The sequence below is a fragment of the Fundulus heteroclitus genome, chromosome 13 (genome assembly GCF_011125445.2).
Source record: "Fundulus heteroclitus isolate FHET01 chromosome 13, MU-UCD_Fhet_4.1, whole genome shotgun sequence".
Classification (NCBI taxonomy): domain Eukaryota; kingdom Metazoa; phylum Chordata; class Actinopteri; order Cyprinodontiformes; family Fundulidae; genus Fundulus; species Fundulus heteroclitus.
This window is the reverse complement of record NC_046373.1, coordinates 2,098,532-2,120,213: the sequence shown is the minus strand read 5'-3', so window position 1 is coordinate 2,120,213 and position 21,682 is coordinate 2,098,532. Positions and strand designations below refer to the sequence as shown.

At 44.4% G+C, this 21,682-nt stretch overlaps 2 protein-coding genes across 2 annotated transcripts; one reads left to right on the top strand and one right to left on the bottom strand.

Moving 5' to 3' along the window:
- Positions 1-3,014: 3,014 nt before the first annotated feature.
- LOC118556120 (macoilin-1-like) lies at positions 3,015-15,266 on the bottom strand. Its single transcript, XM_036144847.1, has 11 exons — positions 15,047-15,266; positions 13,430-13,571; positions 12,989-13,115; positions 12,742-12,865; positions 11,401-11,579; positions 9,000-9,531; positions 8,666-8,824; positions 6,383-6,556; positions 6,178-6,298; positions 5,814-5,988; positions 3,015-5,072 (listed from the first exon to the last, which is right to left on the bottom strand). Exons 1-11 carry the CDS (start codon positions 15,124-15,126, stop codon positions 4,870-4,872), a joined length of 2,016 nt encoding a protein of 671 aa, XP_036000740.1. The 5' UTR covers positions 15,127-15,266; the 3' UTR covers positions 3,015-4,869.
- A 36-nt stretch (positions 15,267-15,302) lies between these two features.
- Positions 15,303-19,565, top strand: LOC118556103 (serum response factor-binding protein 1-like). Its single transcript, XM_036144848.1, is given in 4 exon segments — positions 15,303-15,442; positions 16,773-17,213; positions 18,218-18,625; positions 18,627-19,565. Coding segments are annotated over 3 exon segments (1,683 nt in total). The 5' UTR covers positions 15,303-15,442; the 3' UTR covers positions 19,461-19,565.
- Positions 19,566-21,682: the final 2,117 nt, after the last annotated feature.

The window sequence follows — 21,682 nt, the reverse complement described above, 5'->3', positions numbered from 1 at the left end:
ATTTTTGATAAAGTTTATAGTTAGTGGCTTAGGTTATCCTGAGCTATCTCTGTAGTTATGCTGCTATAGGCTTAGGCTGCTGGAGGACATCCAGTTCTATTTTTTCTCACATTGCTGAGTTCTCCTACTGTTCCCCAATTTTGCATTATTTTTTTTTGTCATAAATTTTTTTAACTTTTTCTTCTGTCTTTTTTCTCTTCATAGTAAGCACACCTGGTCTGGCGATATGTTAGCTGTGACATCATCCAGGGTAGGCAGATCATCTTCTTTTACCATATAACATAGAAAGGATTCCTGGGTCAATGTGTGCTTCTGTGCTCTTTTGTGTCTCTGCTCCATCTTCTCTAACTCCCAGTCAGTCGAGGCAGATGATCATTCTCACTGAGCCTGGTTCTGCTGGAGGTTTTCCTCCCTGTTAAAGGGGAGATTTCCTCTCTACTGTCGCTTCATGCATGCTCAGTATGAGGGATTGCTGCAAAGCCATCGACAATGCAGACGACTGTCCACTGTGGCTCTACGCTCTTTCATGAGGAGTGAATGCTGCTTGTCAAGACTTGATGCAATCTACTGGGTTTCCTTAAATGGGAAAGTTTTTGATCAATCTGTATGTTTGATTGAATTTGACTTTGTAAAGTGACTTGAGATGCCATGTGTTGTGAATTGTTGCTAAATAAATAAAATTGAAGTGAATACATGTAACCGCTTCTTATTTTAAACCAGCTCTGCACCGGTGGCAACAACAGACATTCCTGAAACCTAAAGGACTTCAAGTTCTTGATAACCTCTGAAGTTGTCGCTTTCCTTATTTGTGATGCCAGCTCTGTTTTTGCAATCTACATACTTTTCTTTGCAGATATAGCACTGTGAATACCAGAAACATATCTTTTCTCAAAAGGTTGAAAAGTGCAGCAATACATTGACTGAATCCTTAGACTATTTTTGTGGTGCTTGAAATAAACTATCCCAGCAAATATTGCAAGCAAGTCTTGTAAAATGGGCTTATAACGTTCATTATTCATGGGTTGTACAGTGCAGACTGACCAGTCTGCTGTTAGGATTTATTTGACCAATGACAGTGTGAGTTACTTTCAAGGTACATCAAAGCACAGAAATGCATACACACAAATATATATATATATATATATATATATATATATATATATATATATATATATATATATATATATATATATAGATAGAGCTAAAAAAAAGGGAACACTTAACACAATGTAACTCCAAGTCAATCCCACTTCTGTGAACTCAAACTGTCAATTTAAGAAGCAACACTGACTGACAATCAGTTTCACCTTCTGTTGTGTAAATGGAATAGACAACAGGTAGAAACTAGAAGCACTTAGCAAGACCCCCCAATAAAGGAGTGGTTCTGCAGGTGGTGACCACTTCTCAGTTCCTCTGCTTTCTGGCTGATGTTTTGGTCACTTTTGAATGCTGGCGGTGCTTTCACTGTAGTGGTAGCATGAGACGATGTCCACAACCCACTCAAGTGGCTCGGGTAGTGCAGATCATCCATGATGGCACATCAATGTGAGCTGTGGCAAGAAGGTTTACTGTGTCTGTCAGCGTAGTGTCCAGAGCATGGAGGTGCTACCAGGAGACAGACCAGTACATCAGGAGACGTGGAGGAGGCCGTAGGAGGACAACAACCCTGCAGCAGGACCTCTGCCTCTGCCTTTGTGCAAGGAGGAAGAGGAGGAGCACTGCCAGGAGAGGAAGAGGAGGAGCACTGCCAGAGTCCTGCTAAATGACCTCCAGCAGGCCACAGATGTGCATGAGTCTGCTCAAACGATCAGAAACAGACTCCATGAGGCTGGTATGAAGGCCCAACGTCCACAGGTGAGGGTTATGCTTACAGACCAACACCATGCAGGACGATTGGCATTTGCCAGAGAACACCAAGATTGGCAAATTCGCCACTTGTGGCCTGTGCTCTTCACAGATGAAAGCAGGTTCACACTGAGTTCATGTGACAGACGTGACAGAGTCTGGAGACGCCGTGGAGAACGTTCTGCTGCCGGCTACATCCTCCAGCATGATGGTCTGGTAGTGGGTCAGTAATGGTGTGGGGTGGCATGTCCTTGGGGGGGGGGGGGGGGGGGGGGGGGCACAGTCCTCCATGTGCTCACCAGAGGTAGTCTGACTGCCATTAGGCAGAGATGAGACCTTTAGAGCCATTGTGAGACCATATGCTGGTGCAGTTGGCCCTGAGTTCCTCCTAATGCTAGACCTCATGGGGCTGGAGTGTGTCAGCAGTTCCTGCCAGACGAAGGCATTGATGCTATGGACTGGCCCACCCGTTCCCCAGACCTGATTGCAATTGAGCAAATTTGGAACATCATGTCTCGCTCCATCCACCAACACCATGTTGCACCACAGACTGTCCAGGATTTGGCTGATGTGTTAGTCCAGATCTGGGAGGAGATCCCTCAGGAGACCACCCGCCACCTCATCAGGAGCATGCTCAGGCGTTGTAGGGAGGCCATACAGGCTACTGAGGCTCATTTTGACTTGGTCTTAATATAAAGGACAATGCATCAAAGTGTTTTTCCCCCTTTAATTTTGAGTGTAGCTCCAAATCCAGACCTCCATGTTTTAATAAATTTGATTTCCATGGATAATTTTGGTGTGATTTTTGTTGTCAGCACATTCAACTATGTAAAGAAAGTATTTAATAAAAACATTTCATTCAGATCTAGGATGCTATTTTAGTGTTCCCTTTTATTTTTCTGAGCAGTGTATGTATACATTTCTCTATGACTACTCAGACTTTTAACCTTGAGTTTCCAAATATTTTAATTCATATCATTAAAGATAACACTCCACTATATTATATATAGTAATCTAATAATGAACTGCCAGCACCAAACCTGAAGCTGCTGCCTGAACGTCTTGTCGTGGGCCTAACATTTGGTGAACCTCAGTGTCTCCCTCTAGTGGACAGCAATAGGAGCTTCAGCACAATAAGGGAAAAGGACATTGACATAAACAGACTCATCGGCTTGCAATGCCACCAGCAAGACTTTCTTTAATGGTGAGGCTCAAAGTGAACCGTGTGACACTGCCACCATCACTTTGAGTGAATAAAATAAAACATGGCAGAACAATAAAAAGATAAAACAAAGCACTTTTTTTTTAAACCTTTTCACTTCCTTCTACACAAACTTGTAAAAGCAACTTGAGAACTTAAGTTACAATGCAAGAGCGATCCACAAACAATACTTTTTTTTTTTTTTTTTCCCTTTTAAGGTAGGCGAAGTGACAACACAGGATGGTCAAATGGTTCAGGTTGGAACCTTTTCCCTTTTATGAAACATATTCACAGAATCCTTCCTGGTCAAAAAAAATAAAAAATACAGGGAAATAAAAACGCATAAGATGGGAAATATCAAGCAAGTGCCTGTCATTTTAAAAATAATCTGTAAAAAAAAAAAGAAAAAAAAAAAAGTAATAAATAAAAAATGTGAATCAACACAATGTGTCCAACTGACCATCCGCTGCATCACCGTGATCAGCCCAGAACCATGTAAACACAACACCATCCAAATATGTTCTAATGACATAAAAAGAACAGCACGCTGCTGCAAACATTATGCTAGCTACATCAATCAAAGTACGGATGGGAACCCAACATCAACACTTGGCACTTAAGAACGGAAGTTAAATAAGCAAAGGAAACATTCCCCAGTAAGTTCAATGTACATTGTTGTAAACAAGATGCCAGCTCGAGGGCATGATAAGAGACAATCAGCTTGGGTTGGCGTTTGGACTTGTACCACATCCCGTGTCATTTTGTTTGTCTTCCATTTGTGTCTGCTGAACGGCTGTCATCTAGCTGCAATGGTCACATTTAAAATGCCATTTTTCTTTTTGTTGTTTTTTTTGTTTGTTTTTCCTTTTAATACTGACTTGAAAAGGTCTGCAATATTTTTTTTTTAACCATTCAAATAAAAACTAGGCATGTTTGAGCCAGAGAGATGAGAGTAGTGCGGCTTTGAACAGAGACGCTCTGATATCCCGCGATTGCGAAGCAAGTGGTTTCTGCAAGGCACTGTTAAGTCTGCAAATCATGGTAACGAGCAGTTACCTCGACATCATTGAATCCAGCGAGCGACGTGGCCTAGTGTAGCCCAATTTGGTCCGGAAATAAGAGGGAACAGCGTTTGTGGAGAGGCGGGTGAACCTTAATGTAACGTTTTTTGGCAGTGCCGGGCCTAATCGAGCAGCTGTCTTCCGACGGGCGAAGCTACGTCTAATTCGTCCGCCTCACCGATTCGCCAACGTTCGGGTGTGAGCAGACGGCGGATCCGAGCGACAGAATTCAACATCACCGTTTCAGATATATGCACATTGTCGAACTGAACAATACGAAACAATCACCAATCGAAGTTAACGCAGATATATCCAAACATGAACAGTTTTACATTCATGTACCTCTCACGGGGCGGCCTCGGGTCGACCCAACTGAAAACGTGCCCTCCGTCCCCTTTAAACCATCATTAAAACCCAATAGAAATTCGTTCCGTTAAATTAAACACTTGGGTGTGAAGAAACGTGGTCACGCTGGAAAGAGAACTGACATAAAGCAATGCATGATGGCTCGTCTGTAGACATCTGGCCGACCAATTGTACGCAGCCCCGTCAAAATAAGAGTTCTCGTAATAAAACCGCTCCCCTCTGAACAACGTAGAGAAAACCCCCTTTAGAAGAAAATGGGAGGAGCTTCGTGTGTCTGTGTGCGCTAAGTGCAAAATCTTGTCACGGGGCTGGTAAAGGCTGGTAAACTTGAAAGTAACCCAAACTAGAAGAGACGGTAAAACAAGGAGAGGGAGACGACGTGTCGGACGAAAAGAGTCACTTCTTCAGGGGCTGGTAGACTGAGGCGTTGGGGTCCAGGGAGGAGGGACTATTGTCCATGAACTTGGATGAGTAGTGCGGGGTGACTGGGCTCAGGTTGCTGCCGTCTGAAGAGTAGGACAGGCTGGGCATCACCGCCATGACCTCTGCTATCTTCTGCTTCAGCTCCACAATCTCCTGCTCCCTCTGGTGGATCTGGCCTGGATGGCAGGAGACAGACGTTTTCATCAGAGATGGCAGCAGAAAGCATGACGCTGCCAACACCACCATGTTTCACGGTGCAGACAGCGAGTTCAGAGATGTAGGCGGCGTTTTGTTTCGTTAATAACGAGACTGCTGTAAACCACCCCAACACATCTGCTTTGTTCTCCAAGACCTTCACAGAACAGCTGGATTCCAGGTGGACCCCATTTCCTAAACTATTAGGGGACTGCCGGAGGAAAACCTCCAGCAGGGGACTGCCGGAGGTTTTCCTTCCCGTTAATGGGGAGTTTTTCTTCCCACTGTCGCTTCATGCTTGCTCAGTATGAGGGATTGCAGCAAAACCATGGACAATGGCTCTACGCTTCCCCAGGAGTGAATGCTGCTTGTCGGGACTTTGATGCAATCAACTGGTTATAATATGATTGAACTTGACTTTGTAAAGTGCCTTGAGATGACATGTTTCTTAATTTGGCGCTATATGAATAAAATTGAATTGACTTCTGAAGGGAATGAGAGTACTGGATTTATTTATGGATATTAAAGTGCAGGGGACTGACTACATATATACAGGGGGATGAATATTTTAGCTCTAAAGCATAATATGACATGAGGACATTATAATTAAGTTCTGAACTATTTTGAAAACACTAAATAAATGATGCTGGTCTCTTTTCATAGGTAGGCTAGGTCTCTGAATGAAAACCTGTTCTGATCGGGTTTGGATTCTCACAGCCTACCTTGTGCTATCTCCAGCTGCCTCTTGGCATCTCCCAGTGCAGAGAACAGGTCCAGTTTGATCCTGGTCTCAGCACTGAGGCTGTTCTCCAGATGCTGGGTCTTCTCCTGCATGGCTGACAGCGCCGACATCAGCACCTCTGTGTCCTTCTCGTTCTCTTTATACTTGCGCAGCTCCTGAGGCGTGACAGGAATCAAACAGGAGCACGGCATGAAGGGGGATATTCACTGTGCATATTTCACACTTCAGATCCAGATTTACAAAACAAAGCCCCTGATGCAATCGGAGGAGCCACCCGCACTAGATGCAGTCTTATTTCAGTGTAGAAATGTGCGCATGACTTCCAAGCACCAACAGAGTCTCACCTGACACTTTCCCTCCAGATCCCTTATCTGCTCCTCCTTGAGCTTCATGTCCATGCTGAGCTTCTTGCACTCCGTCTCCAGCTCTCTGATACGACCTCGAAGAGAATCAGTGGACTCCACTCTGGTGAACAGATGGGAAACTTGTTATTTTAAAAAGGCTGGAGATCGTTCACCTGGCTAAGACCGAGGACACGGAAAGAGGAACCTGGTAGCAGCAGCTAAAGCTACAGCTCTGGCCTCCTCCATCTTCTTCCTCTTTCTCTCCTCGGCCAGCTGTTTTTCAGCCAGAGCTCGGGCCTCCTGCTCGGCCTTCAGCCTCTTCTCCAGCTGGGATATCGTCTGCTTGTCCTTCTGCTTGGCCTGGACAGCACTGTGAAGCCTACAGAGCAGAGTTAGAGTCAACCTGACTGCGTTTGCATTGTTTCACGTTTACAGTACCCAGCAGTAGAATTTGTCCTTCAACTTTGCCACATTGCAACCATAAACCTCCAAGTATTTCATTGAGATGTTATCTGAAAGGCCAACAGAAAACAGTACACCATTGGGAAATGAACGGGGGGAAAAAAACTTTTTTTCCAACATTTTCTAGAAAGAGCAGAAAAATGCGAGATAGATTTGAGTTGTTTTTGGGTTGAGTTACAGCTGTTAAGTCCTTCGGGGTAGGTCTCAACCATCTTTACACGTCTAGTCTAGAGCCGAAAGTTCTTCCATAAATAGCTGAAGCTCAGGGGGAATGTCTACTAGCATAGATCGTGCGTTGCATTTAGGTCTGGACTTTGACAAAAACACTCCAACACATGCATACGATCTGGTCTTGCTCCTTATTTAGCTCCGCCCAGCTTCCCTGTCTTCTCTGAAGATGAGCGTCCTCACAGCGTGATGCTGCAACTACAAAGTTTTGTCGTAGGAACGTTGTCTTACAGGGGCACCACCATGTGAGGGGGGCCACATTTTCAGAGGTGTATTGAGTGATTTATCATCCTCTCCTAGTGGCTAAAGAACCGCATAATCACCAACAGCCCTAGTACAGAACCAGGCGACGACTTTAGCTCTTTAAGGCGTATGCTAAGAAAATCTAAAGTTTTAGCTGCCAAACTCTGGTTGAGTTGATGCAACGACCCTCGAGCATTTACAGGTAGCCAGAACATCAAATGCCAAATGACAACACTGAATATTACATGTCTCCTCCTCAGCTGAGCTCTTTCTTTTGTGGCAGTAAAAGATTTCAAAGAAATATGTGGAAAGCCACAGTGAGCAGACGTTCTGCACAGAAATTAAAGGAATGGGTTTATTCCTAGCATCAACCACAAGGTTTCCCTTCAGTGCGTTATAAGTACTTTACTCGCCCTCTGCCACACTAAGCGTTCATTTAAATGCCTCGATGTTCGAGTGCGTTGTTAAAGTTCCCGCCTGGGAGAAAAACCTCCTGGTGAAGCTAACGCGCTAGCTGTTATTAGCTCGACCAATCCCGCTGCGTCCCTCCTTCGAGCTGCATGACACAATGCTCCTCGCGGTCGCATTCCGCTCCGGTAAGACATCTACTACCAGGATTACCACGTCCTCTGGGATATACCCTGACCCCACTAGCAAAGGATGCAACATTAGTATTACTGTTAAACAGCTTAACGTGACATACTGCCATGTATTACCTGGTCATCATTTAGCTAACGTCTGCATGTAGCAACGTTACTCAACCGATACGGTTTGTTTGGGGGGAAAAAAAATGTTCCTTTGCCTTTTGCTGGTTCTGTCTGGTGTGCTGAACAAGATTCTGACACCGTGCAGCACTGCTCAGCGGTCAGTGATCCACCGCCGGCCGCTGTTAGCATGAGTACGCTCATGGTGTGTTTAAAGATGGCTACCGCAGGTTAATAACGCACTGAACAGTTGTAATGGTAAAAAAGTGTGGGGGGTACGTCCCCCACAGCCGTGATGCCCACGGTGTTTTCAGGATGACGCGCGGTCCTCCAAACACTGTTTTGCATGCAGCTCAGAGAGTTTTTCCATGTTTGCTGCAGATCTTTTCCCCTCATCCATCTGCTGCGTTCATCAGACTTTATGTCGCTTTTTGTTCCCCAGTGTTCTCCACTAAACTTCTGAGGCCTTCACAGAACATCTGGGTCTTACTGAAAACAACATACACACAGGTGATTGTTTTTATCAGAAGTTTTAAAACTACTCCCCCCCTCCCCCCTAAGACTTTCCTTCTACTTCAAAATGATGCACTGGTTGCCACTTCACCGACAACATAAAATCCCAATAATATATATTGCAGTTTGTGGTTGTAATGTTCAAAAAACATTCATATCGTTTTACAAGGGACTGAACGGACCTTTCATCGTTTTGTTCTTTCCCAGTCACGGTGCATAGGCGTCCGCAATTCTTCTTTTAGACATTAACATTTAACAAGCAGACAAAACCACCTACTTCTGCAGCCACAGGGCTACGGGGGTCGGGGGAACAGCTGCGGTTCTGCGCCTGCACTCACTTGTTTTGCAGCAGCTCGTTGTCCTGTCGCAGCAGGCCCAGTTCGGAGCGCAGGCTGCGGTCCTGGCTGCTCAGAGAGGAGAGCTGGCTGCGCAGCTCAGACTCCAGCTGCCTGTTGGCCTGCAGGTCTGCCTTCAGGCGCTTCACGTCCTGCTCCAACCTTGGAGAACACAGAACTTCATAAGCCCACAGCTGTAATCCACAGGTCTGCCACTTCGGCAGAAACTGTCACAGCCGGACCGTTTCAGCACTTCAATCAATACGTTTTCTGATCTTAATAAATAAACTGGCTAGCTTTAATCTAGCATGTTAGAACGTGGCGCAGGGAGTCTTACCGGACCAGGGTGTCCGGCTTTCCCAGCTGGTTGTTAGGAATACAGTTCTCCACCGGATCCTTCTGCCCCTTCCCCGACCCCTTCTGCTTCTTCTCGTTCTTATTGGCCGAGGAGCCCGACGGCAGACTGCCGTTTGTGGAGCTGTGGTTGCGTGGGGACGAGTTGGTGCCCCCGCCGGCATTTTTGTAGTTCTTTCCCGTTCCCCCCATTTCCTCTTTCGCAGCCGTGTGCGCGCTCCCGTCGGCGAGCGTGTTCTCCCCTGCCAGGTCGTTGTTCAGTCTCTTTGTCCCGACGTAGTTCTCGATAAATTCTGTCTCCTGTAGCTTGGAGTCCAGTGTATGTATAATACTGTTGTTATTGATTCCCACCGTGTTCTGTTTTTTGCCCTCTCGCTCCTTTGCCGTACTGTCCTTCCCCTTTTCACGATACTCCAGCTCCGGCAAAGTGACCGAAGAGCTTTTCTTCCCAGGTGGCGCTCCGTTCTGGGAAACGACTGTGGGTTCTACCTCAGAGATTCCCTTGGTTAAGGCAGCTGGGTGAGAACGAGTACATGGTGTGTTAAAAACGACAGACATAAACATTACTAAGGAGCTTTAACTATATAGGCAACATATTTGGCCATAAACAGCAGCTTGATCATGACCCTGACACAAGCAGGATTGAAACACAGTCTCAGACACACAGGACTTTAACTAATCACCTTTTACCTGACCTGTTTGCTTGTTGGGTTAGCAATGCAATCAAAGGGCCAAGCGCATCAGAAAGCACTAATCAACTCCCAGTTTATAAAGCATCTGATTACAATACGGCAGTACTCTGCAGCAGAAATATTTTAAGCAAAGGTTTAAAATTCAAACCGACGGGTGCTGGAAGCAATGGCCACATTAGAACAAGTGGACCATGATCAGGCAAATAAACAAGAACGTCTAAGAAGGCAGGGAAAAACGGTTCTACATCATTCATCTGCTTTACATGTCATGTAATGTTATTGTTGGATAAGACGGTTGTCAGTGTTTGTGTGACTTCATAGTAGTAGTCAGTAGTTGCAATTAACCTAATTGAAAACTAATAATAATAATAATAATAATAATAATAATAATAATAATAATAATAATAAAGGTCAATGTTGTGTTTTAATGCACAAAATGGGACATTTTCATATTGTAATAAACTAATGCCTGCCTTTGTCAATGTGCATAGGATCTCTAATGTGTTTGGATCATCAGCCGGCCAGATTCTTATTATGTGTTGCTGATTGAGAACAGAATCTTTTGGGATGTCAGAAACACACGGGAGACCAAATAAGACGATGGAAGCCCCGACTGCCCTAAATAAGGCTCAGACAATGAATTTTATTTCTTCTAGCCCAGTCAAGCCAAATAAATACTATTTATGTAAAGTGGGTACACAAACCCAGACGTGTACCGCTGTATTTTTATTTGGGGTAAAACCACCTCCACTGTCTAAATCCGTCATGTTTCCATTCATTGATACTGGCTGAAGATCTACGGTCCCCTTTACTCCTGTCCATCAGTTCCGACTGACAGGACAATAGAAAAAGAGGAAACAGGAAAGCTTAAGGTTTTACACACCAAGAGTCCAAGACTAATATTTATTTGCCATCATGGATATTTTTGGAATCAGGAGAAGGACTAGAGATGCTAATTCTACCAATTAAAAAAAACAAAAATATTTTTGCAGATGGTTTAACTTAAATGATTCTAATTATTTGTTCAAATGGATTTCTTTTCAACATGAAAAGTCGAAGGACCCAAGCCAGACCCATGTTCTGGTTCAATGTGACTGTAGCACTTATTCATAATTGGGAATCTACAGGTGAAACTCGTTTATTTGCATTTCTGACAGATTGTTTGTGTTGGATACTTTTCATGCTACAATTTATGTCTTTCAGCACGTTCTTGTACATTTTTAAATCAGAATGGAGACGATGTGTTTTTGGCTTGCATCGCTAACAGTAAATAGTCTGTCACTGAAGACTGGTTCACACGGCACGGCCGGATTTCCGCCCTGATCTCCCCTTTCCGATAGGCGCGATTGTCGCCGTGTCTCTTAAAATAATCTTAAGAGAATATCCTGCTGTGTGTCGTGTGTTAAGAGCGATCGGGTCCGCTCGGAAGAACATCGGGATCCCACAACCTCAAATTTGTTTATGCTGAACTCATGTTTGATCTTGAGAGGATTTGTAAGACTTCCCGTTTGTTATCTGAATGATTTTAAGTGAAATCTGTTCAGTTTTTTACTCTGCATTTCTTAAAAAGAGTAAGCCTTTGTGATTAGATAATTTGGATGTTTTTTTTTTGAACATCCCTCTGTTTTTAGTCCGTCAATACTTTGCAGAAAACCCTGTTGTTTGGATTCCAGTAAAGCAGTGTGGTCTAACCTTCTTCTGCTTCTCGCTCCTGTCTCTGCAGCATCTGTTGCTCCGGCGGTAACGCCTGCTGTAGGAGCTGCATGTAAAACTCGTTCTCTTTTTGCACTTCTTTCTGTTTCCTCAGTCGCATCTTATAGCTCACGTAGCTCTTGAAGCCGAAGCCCAGGGTCACCACCGGGTAGCCGATACTGGGTGGTGAGAAGGGAAAAAAAAACAAAAATGACAGCATAAGCTTCTGGTTCTGTGCACTGTGGCTTGCAGACACCAACGCATGGAGCTGGGACTTTATGTGCTAGACTAACATCAAGAGGTGCATAACTGTGGTTTAGAAGAAAAACAGAGACAAGGTGCCGAAAATGGTTTACACATTAGTCTCTAAAGAATCTGGCAGGAATCTGTATTTTAGTTTAATTCAATTATTGTCATTCTTACCACCACCCCCATCATTTTTACCTCCCTCCACAGATTAAAGATGGAGGGAGCACATCTCAGGATAAACTACCGTTTACACAAGCAAGCCGACATGAATATCTTTGGATGTAGCCAAAGCACACCTGACAGGGATTTGAACCCAGGAGCTTCTGGCTGCAAGGCAACTGTGCTACCAACCACCCCTCTGAAGAAACGTGTTGGCCCAATTAAAAGCTTATTGCAAACCTAAATCTGCCAGGTATGAACACCTTTGGGCTTAACTGTACGTTTAGGCTCGTCGTCCTGCTGGAAGGTCTTCTGGGACGCCTTTCACTTAGTTCTGTCCCCCTTCCTGTCACCACTGTAGTGAAGCGTCCTCACGGCATGACAGGACCACCACCATGCTTCTAAGTACGGCTAGTGTCTTTAAGGTTATGTGCAGTGTTAAGACCCTCGCTACACACAGTGTTTAGCACGTAGGCCAAAATGTTCAAGGGACCAGAACATCGTCTTTTCCAGTTGCGCATGTGTCCCATGTGGACTGTGGTAAACTTTAATTTGGACTTCTTTTTTGGCTTTGCCATCAGCTTGCTTATTGCCACTCTTCCTCATAAAAGGCCAGATTTATTGATAGCACAGCAAACAGTTGCTGTTTATTGTCTTAGCAGGACAGTCTGATTTATACACAGACTAAATTACACACAGGTTTACTTGTCTCCCAACTTCAGAAGGCTGTTGGTTGAAGAAGATTTTATTTAGCGGTATTAGAATGAAGACAGCCTTTACCATTTAGAAAAAATTTTTTTTTACTCCTCATCTACTCCTAGTTGATCTACTGTATAAAATCCCAGTAAAATACACTGAAATGTGAAGCGGCAATATTACAAATGTAAAGTCACTTCGTTGTTAAGAAAACGGCTTGGGTTGAATGATGCTTACCAGTGAGCAGCAAAGGGTCGACAGAGATCTACATGGAAATTCTTCAGATCTTTGAACCGTATGGCAGCTTCGATGTACACAAACAGGATCCACAGCGAAACGGTGGGCAGACAGACTCCTCTCTCTGGGTGAGAGACGGGACAGTGGGGGAGAAAGAAAAACATCCCACAAGCCGTTGACGTTAAATAGGCCAAAGCAATGATTGGGGGGGGGGGGGGGGGGACAAAATTAACAAAATTAGACTAACCTGTGTGCCAGACATACTGGACCCATACGTAGGTGCTGGCTGCAAAAAACAACCACTGGACGGGGATGAAGAGGAGGCATATGATGTCCGACGTAAACGCCACACAAACGAAGAAAACGGAGAACGCCTGCATGGAGGAAATAAGAGTTAACGTTTAATCTTTCATATTCAAGATGTTTCAAGCGGAGCTAATAGAAGAGTTGCTACACATTTTCTTTCCAAATCCTATATAGTTCCTAATAACTTTCAAGCCAATATTAAAGGGATTAATACAAAAAAATAAAATAAACATGACTAGAAGAGAGATTTCTTTAGTGGTGTGGCTTTAAATGCCTGCAAAAGCCACAGAATGTTAGGTCTGGAGAATATTTGGTCAAATTTCCTACTTTCTCTGAGTGTGTAGAGAACGTGTGCAAAGAGGTGGCACCGACGAGCTCTTACCAGACCCTGATATCTGAAGGAGTCGTAGACACTTCGGATGAAAAGCCAGAAAGGCCACAGGTACTCGAACCTGAACTCCAGCACAAAGTCGGCCAGCAGAACTAAAACCCACACCACCAGGAACTTCAGGTACAGGAACGTGCTGCAGAGGACAGAAACAAGGCAATGAGGCCAGCGGAGGCAAAGAAACTAGGCGTCTTATGGCTAAAGTGCCCAGCAAAATGATTCGCATTGCTCAAACTTTTCCACAAGCACAAACAAAATTACAGTAATGTATAAATGAAGCAAAAGGAATACGAGACGTAGCTGGCATCTGCCTATTTGGGTATTATCTGTCAAATACCAGTTGACCTCCTCGGTGGTCTTAACGACCTCAAACAGACCTGTCCAGCTGACCGAGAGTGACCGCCCGTCTTCTGGTACCTACGCCACGCGAAACTGGCAACGGCACGTTTTGAAGGGTCCAACCAGGTATCGCCTCATGTTACCAGTAGTGATTCTGACCCTGGTGTAACACAAAACTCCTGAGGAAAAAATAAATAAATAAAAGGGGGACCATTCCAGTGTATAGGTTGCCTCATTATATTGCCCATGTAGTGCAGGACTGATTACAGACCAGGTCAATATTCCACCAGTTTAACTCACTAGATATTATACTGCAATATAAAGCCATGCCCTACCTTTCCTTAGAAAGCCCCTTTCTGTGGTCACCCATCACATAAAATAAAATCACACTAAAGCCCACCAACTGTGTGTGTGTGTGTGTGTGTGTGTGTGGTTGGGGGCAGAAAGGTGAAGGAGTGCAGGCTACCACTCAAGGTGGTTGGCAATCACGTTTATGCAACAGTCTATTTAGATGTTGTGTGTTTAAAATATGAGAATCCCATTCCCGCGATAACTTTGAATATATTATCTCTAAATTTAAAAGCAGAGAAACACGTGAAGACGCCGGCTTGGGGGCTCTCCTCATGTCGGCGGTAACGATGGGCAGACAGAGAAGCAGGAGCGCGTGCCATGTCTGGACATGTTGGCCAGCACAGCTGCTTCGCGTTTCTCCAGGATTGTCACCAAATCAGCCGATCAGTCAAAACCAGCGGCTGTTTTAAGTCCGCGACAAGTTGCACGAAATTGGCTGCAATTCGATTTGCGGCATCGTTTCATTCATGCACCCCCCGCCAGACAAAGCACATGCGATTTCAAAACGAGCGCCGCCGTCATTACTGCTTTTCTCACAAAAAGTTCCGGCAGCGCATTTGTCCATTTTAACCGAACATCGGTTCCTCGGTGCCTAATTTAACAGCAGCTCTCCTCGCGCGGAGCTCTCGCCACGCGCCGTTTTAAAAAAAATTCAGCAGAAATATTTTTTTTTTTCTCTTGCTTTAGCTAACGTGAAAACACACCGTTTGGCAATGCCAGCTTGTAGAACCGTTAACCTGGGCCTAATCTTGTTAAAAAAATGAAATAAAAAAAAACACACACGGATACATCCATTCAGTCCATGCTGTCGCTGAAAAACGTACATTTAAACGCAACACGGGCTGTCAGCCGCGTCCTGACACATACAGAGCGACGCCATTGTTTTACAATAAGGTCCCTCCAGCCCCCCTTTTTTTGTACCTGCTATATATACCCTCGGTGATTCGGTTCCGTTTTATCGGCCGTCGGAGTTTGCTGCAGTCCGCATTGCGCCGCTTCATCCTCCCCCTGTTGATTCTCTGTTGATATAGCTCTGGTAACTGGGACTGGAAACGTCACCCGCTCATCCTAATGCCCCCACTTGTTCCAATTACCCACCATTGTGGCTGTTTTTATGCTCGTGAAACAAAGAAATAAATAAAAACAGTCCGCCGAAGGACCTCCCCTTTTCACGACACGCGGCGTAGCTCCGCTCGCGTCTTGACGTGACGTGACGCCGAGGCGACGTCGAGGGCGTAAGAAACATGGCCGCTCCCTACTAGCCGAGCGGTTTCTTTGCATTTAATCTTCTTATACCAAACCTTCATTTTTGAAACGGTAAGTGTGACGTCGTCGTAGATTAGTTTTTTCATATCGGTTTTTTTTTTCGGCCCCGGAGACACTGAAGAAAGCTCAGACTAGACTCTATAATGCGCACTAGTGTTCTCACACGCTTTCTAACCCACGTTTGTTTTGGTTCAGCTAGGTAAGCTTAGTTTTCCCTGCAAAACACGAACATCTCCTGTTTAAGACACATTTAGTCACAGTTAGCCATCATAGCACACAGCGCACCGAGGGAAGCGGTAGGTTTCAGCAAGCTAATGCACGATTGTTTTCAACTCGTAGTTTCGGAAAGCTTCTGAAGTTTGAATTTAAAGTGAAGCTCGCTGTGGGATTGTGTCAAATATGGCGGTGGCCACATCATGCCTTTTTGGGGCATGTTGTTTGAGAGTCCTCAAAAACAGTTTTTTTCAGGCAGCTGTTCGTTTCTCGAGGATTTGATAGCTCAGCTCAGCAATGCCCTCTGCTGATCCGGCAGGAACTAATGCAATAGACTCTTAACCCGTTAATTTATGCATTTAGACTTTAAAAGGAAGATATGTGCTCAAGCAACTGTACAATATGTATGCTAGAGTTGTATATAAAACCAATTGGTTTAATTGGCAGGATAGAAAGGGATAAATTGTAGATTTTTAAAATCAGACTTCTGGGCGGGTGGAGGTGAGCAGATTACATTGAGATCTATGAAAAGCTGGCACCTAAAATCACCCAAACTGGCCTGGATTCTACTAAATATTTCAATCTATTTCTGTAAACTTGACCTTTTTTTTTCCTGGATGAAAGAAAATTACAAGCCACTTGCTGGCAATTTACCATAAGCATTGCCACAGGTAGAACATTCATCGTGGAAAATTTGTGTACAGTTTTATAATAACTAAATATAAATACCGGCTGGTACTCATTGCTTGTTTTTTTTTTTGTCTAACCTGCTGATTCTGATTTTGATTATAGCTGTACAACATATTGACTCACATATTTATCTTTCCAATAGCTTCCTGTATGTTGCTGTATATTGATTGCAAAGACATTCTTGCATAGCACACCAAGTGCCGATTTATGTAGCTGGATGGACAGACTTTAATGAATAAAATGGGGACGGCTGCTATATTCTGGCTGTTTCTTTGAGGTTTATCTCAAAACTGCTGCCCACAGCAACAGATAATAAAAGGCCGTTTTATGTGGAAGTTCCACAGTAACAAAATTTGAAGTTTCTCCCCAATCTCCTATCACCTGATTGATGCCAATATTTCTATCATTATCTGGTACTAAAGTGTGTCATTGCTTATTTTGCGACTATTAAAAGTCAGTTTGCTTTGTGTTCCAACAGATGATTAACACCAAAGAGACAATTATGCCATCTGTTGAAGAGAAGGAGATGGAGGAAGAAGAAGAAGAAGAAGACGAGGAGGAGGAGGAGAATGATGAAGAGGAAGATGCGACGAGTTCAGATGATGATGTTGAGGAGGAAGATGAGGAAGGAGCAGGTGAAAAGGAAGCTGAGCCATCGTCGCAAGCTGCAAAGGAAGGCACGCCCTTATCTGCCGAGGAGACGCAGAAGCCGTCTGATGTCCTGAACCTAAACAACGAGGTGGTGAAGATGAGGAAGGAGGTGAAGAGGGTTAAGGCGCTGATCATCAGGAAGCTCACTCGTCAGATCGCTGCCCTGAAGAAGAAGAAGGGGAACGAGGCGGAAACCGAGCGCAACCAGAGGCGAGCCGCGAGGCTGCTGGAGGAGGTCCACAGCATGAAGAAGCTCCCTCCTGACTCGGTACGGCTGTCCTGCTCCTCCCCTGCACCTCACAGGGAAACCTTTAGTGGCTAGTTGATTCCAACGTCGGGGCAGCTCTGAGCCTTTTCATACCTCTCGAACAACCCCAGATTGTAATGTGTGTTACGTACGTGACAGAAACACAAAGTGGTGCATAACTGTGAAGTGGAAGGAGGAGGACATGTGATGTTCATAACTTTGGTTTGGAGTATATTTCTGCTAGCTTTGCCCGTTTTTTTTTTTTTTTTGGAAGGTGAACTGTCCCAAGTCTTTTGCTGCTTCAGAGGTTCCTCCTGTATGCATCCATCAACCCTGAGCATCCTCTGTATCCCTGCTGCCACGCCCATGTTTCACCACGGGGATTCTGTGTTCAGGGTGAAGTGTTAACTTTCTGCCACACAGAGGTCAGTGTTAGTCCCCCCCCCCCCCCCCCCACCCCCCCCCCCCCCCCCCCCCTCCCCAAACCCATGACTGGCACAGCACTGCAAACAGCCGTTGTTTCGCCGCTCTTCCATAAAGGTCAGATTCTGGGTGTCATAACCCCATCTAAGCTGGAGATCTCCCATGGGCCTATTGGCTGCTTCTGTCTTGCCTGGCCCATCACTTTAGACAAATTGTCACATCTTAGTGGGTTTCCAGTTGCATTCTACCATTATCTTCTATTATTTAATACCCTAACCCTGCTTTAATCGTCCCTCCAACTTTCTCCCTGACCCATCTGCTGTGTTCTCTGGCCTTCATGATGCTGTTTGATCTCTAATAAGACTCTGAGGCCTTCATGGAACAGCTTTCAGATTATTTGCCAGGGGAAAAAAAGCACAACTTTTCTGTTCACTTCACAATTATGTACCACTTTGTCTTGTGCTGCATGAAATCCTAATGAGGTACACTGACATACATCGCTTCAAACGGAACAAAAACAGCCACAACTTTAACTTTTGCAATGTGCTGTTAACACCTTTTTCATCTTTAACGTTTCATTTTTCCCCTCCCGCAAATTACAGGTGACCAAGACAGCTTTGCAGAAGAACCTCAACTTTGACCAGGTTTGCAAAGACCCCAAGTCTACCATATCCGACCGAGCTGTGGCGCGCATCACCAGCCACCCTCAGTTCAGGAAGAAGATCGAGAGCATCAAAGCTGCCGTCGCAGCCTTCAAAGAGGAGCACATGAAGGGCGGGAAACGGGGGGGTGACCCGAAAGGTCAGAGACAACCCGAAAAAGCCACTCGGCCGTCACCAGACACGAGACGAGACGGAAAAAGGCAGGAAAAAGAAAGAGACAGCGCCGTGAACACACAGATCCAGGACGATGAAGAACGAGCAGCAGCTGTCCCTAAAGGTGGTAAAACATCTGGGAAGGAAGAGAATGTGACACGGCCACCAGCTACCCCTGATGTTCACCGGCGAGTAAAAAGCGGAGTCTCCCCGCGACGAATCTGCTTTGGTTCAAAGCAGCGGCGCAAACAGCAGCACGACGCCCAAGCCCCAAAGTAAAGTCCAAGAAAAGAGCCCCAGCCTTGAGTCTGCTCCCCAATTAGTCCCCAAAAGTGCAGATGAAGAAGAGAGTGACGTAGAGTCGTCAGACGATGAAGAGAAGGAGTACTTTGACGACAGCACAGAGGAGCGTTTTCACAAGCAGTCCTCCCAGTCGGAGGAGAGCGACGAAGACGACTTCTTCATAGGAAAAGTTAGCAAATTCAAGAAGAAGAAAAAACAGACAAGCGGCGAAGGGGAGGAGAAGCCGGATAACGCACAGGAAGGGAAAAAAGACTCGGGCAACGCGAAAACCGACAAGCTCCAGAGCGAACTGGATGAGCTGGAGTCCAGGTTGAAGTCCAAAGCGCTCACAGCTCAGTCTTTGTTCTGCGCGTCGCTGGCTGGGGGTAAGGGCGGACGGGGCGGCGACAAAGGGAGGGGAGGGGGGAAATCTGGCCGAGGGTTTAGCAAACTAGACCGCTTCACGAAGCAGGACAACAGAACTTCAGATTCTGGGTCCAAGTTCAGCAAGCCCCTCCCTGAAGGCAGACGGCCCGGGTCTGACAGGACAGAATGGGGATCTGCCGGGGGAGGAAGAGGCAAAGATGTCCGAAAGCAGAAGGAGCGCAGGGGAGGAGGCTTCTCCTCCCATCAGCCGCCGCAGCCGGCACTCCATCCATCCTGGGAGGCCAGCAAGAAGAGGAAGGAGCAGCAGGGACAGATCCTGGCCTTCCAAGGGAAGAAGATTAAATTTGACGACGATGACTGAAAGAATATTTTTATTACTGAATAACCTTTGCCTTTTAAGATGTATGTAGGTTATGTTCATATTCTGTTTCTATTGAATATAAAGTCTGTCACTTTGAGACCAACACACGTGGTCATTTTTTTTCCAAGCATAGATGCAAAACGCTGTGTTGGAGGCAGCGTGAACGTCTAATTGGCTAAACTTACATTTTCAGATGCGAGACGTCAAAAAAACAATTTTTAAACTACTCTTTTAGAGCGGCTCATTAAGCTATTTTATGGTTGTAAAGGTACTGTGGTACAATCACACTTGTTTAAAACGTAGATTTATCCAATCTATTTAATATCCTGTAGATTTCCTTTTCTATAAAACCAATGTAGTGACGCGTTTATGTCCACTGCAGGGAACATTTGACTCGAGTAACCGTTTCCTGTTCCTTCTTCTCCTATAACCTGAGTAATTGTAATCAATGGCGAGGTTCAGAGGTCATTTTGTCCTTACTGCTGTGTGTTCTCCTGAACATTATACGCTGCATCTTGGAAAATATTTTAAAGAACACACTAATAAAAAAAAATGCTTGATTATAGAGCTCATTTGCCTTCGACACCTGGTTAAAGGTAAATAAGGAATCGTATTAAAACACCAACTCTGTTAAAACTCTCAGCGATCTATTTAGTGTTGAGCATCTTGTCTCCTGGGTGTTAACGGCAGGATTTTTTAGATTATAGCAGAAATGTGTGCCGATGCTTTGCAGCAGATCATTGTTAGCTGCTGGCGACGTGTGTGATCCGTTTACTTAAGCCACAGAACTTCTACCATTTCAAACCTCTGAGGTGGGTTCCTTACGTTCGTATTTATGAACACATGCGTGCAAACACACTAAAGCAGATCAACTCTTCAAAACAATGATATCTGGAATCAACACATTTCATCAGTTCCAAACTTTGAATGACTTAGATGAAGTGATGCTGCTTGGCCTGGAACACCAGGCCGCACATTACCCAGATGTCTTACTTGTAATGACTGTAGCCTCTGATTAAGTTGGCCAAAGTGGTCTGTTATGTCACACAAAATGGCAAAATCACCTAGCCAGATTGGATTTGACAGATCAAGATTTTTTTTCTTTATTTTGCATTAAAAAAAATCATTTCAGCACTGTGCTCCTACTGAGCCATCTCATATCTGTATAGTATGGGATATCTCCACGATCTGAACATACATCCTTCAAAAATGTCTGGAACTGATGGTAATTCAGGCCATGTGCCTAAGTGAAATTCACAGTTTTCAAAAGCCTGACGGGTCCAAAAAAAAAAAAAAAACCTATATAAATGTCAGATTTTGGGATGATTTAAATTTTTTTGTCATGGGCCCATAATTCTCAGCAGCAACCCTGATTGCAGAACTCAACAAGTTCTCATGAAAATGTAAAAAAAAACAGTAACATTAAAGCAGCATCCCTGGGCACACTTTATACAGTTCATCTGCAAAAAAAAAAAGCTGATCAGTTTTTATCTTGGACATTTCTGGGTTTTGATGTGTTAGAAAATGATCTTAGTGACAGGATGCTGTTACTACACAGTATAAAAATCAACATTTACTATAAGACGTGCAGTTTTAGCCATTAGAAACTTAAAAGAACATATGCCTCCACTTATCACAGGCTTATTCCTCTCTTGAGGACCGATCGGCCCTCCGACCTTGACTTCGACACGGCACTAGAGGTTCCAAAACTTTTACTTCACCCAAAATTACTCGTCCTGCCAAACTATAGCAAATTTTCTTCAAGGGTTTTGATCAGAATATCAAAAAAAATCTTAAAAATTTACTGTAGTTAAAAAAAAAATTTCAGTGAACAGGACCAATTGAAAACAAAAGGAATGACGATTGGCTATAATGTAGGTGTGGGGGAAGCACTTAAGTGTTTTTAAAAAGAAAACACATTACATTGAGACAGGTGCGTCAATTCTGCAAAAAAAAAAAAAAAAAAAGTTTACAAATGTATAAACTTTAAATTGAATATAAGGAGTTCTATGCATTTAATATTCCTATATTTTATGGGAGAATAAATGAATTATTGCTCCTCTAAATGTATTACGAAGACTCCGCAACAATATTGATAAAAGCAAATACAGTAGTCACCACAGATGGTTTTCTGTCTTGGGTTTTATAAGTCATTCGCCAAAGATTTTATACCATTCTTATTGCCGGTTATAATCAAGTATAATTAAGGGAACTCTCCCTCC

What these genes read in the sequence shown, in the direction of transcription:
- LOC118556120 (XM_036144847.1), bottom strand. Translation starts at nt 15,126, where the DNA reads ATGAAGCGGCGCAATGCGGACTGCAGCAAACTCCGACGGCCGATAAAA. An exon ending in ACCGAGGGTATATATAGCAG is followed by an intron (nt 13,572 to 15,046) that starts GTACAAAAAAAG and finishes TGTCCTCTGCAG; the next exon opens with CACGTTCCTGTACCTGAAGT. An exon ending in AAGCCGGACACCCTGGTCCG is followed by an intron (nt 8,825 to 8,999) that starts GTAAGACTCCCT and finishes GTGTTCTCCAAG; the next exon opens with GTTGGAGCAGGACGTGAAGC.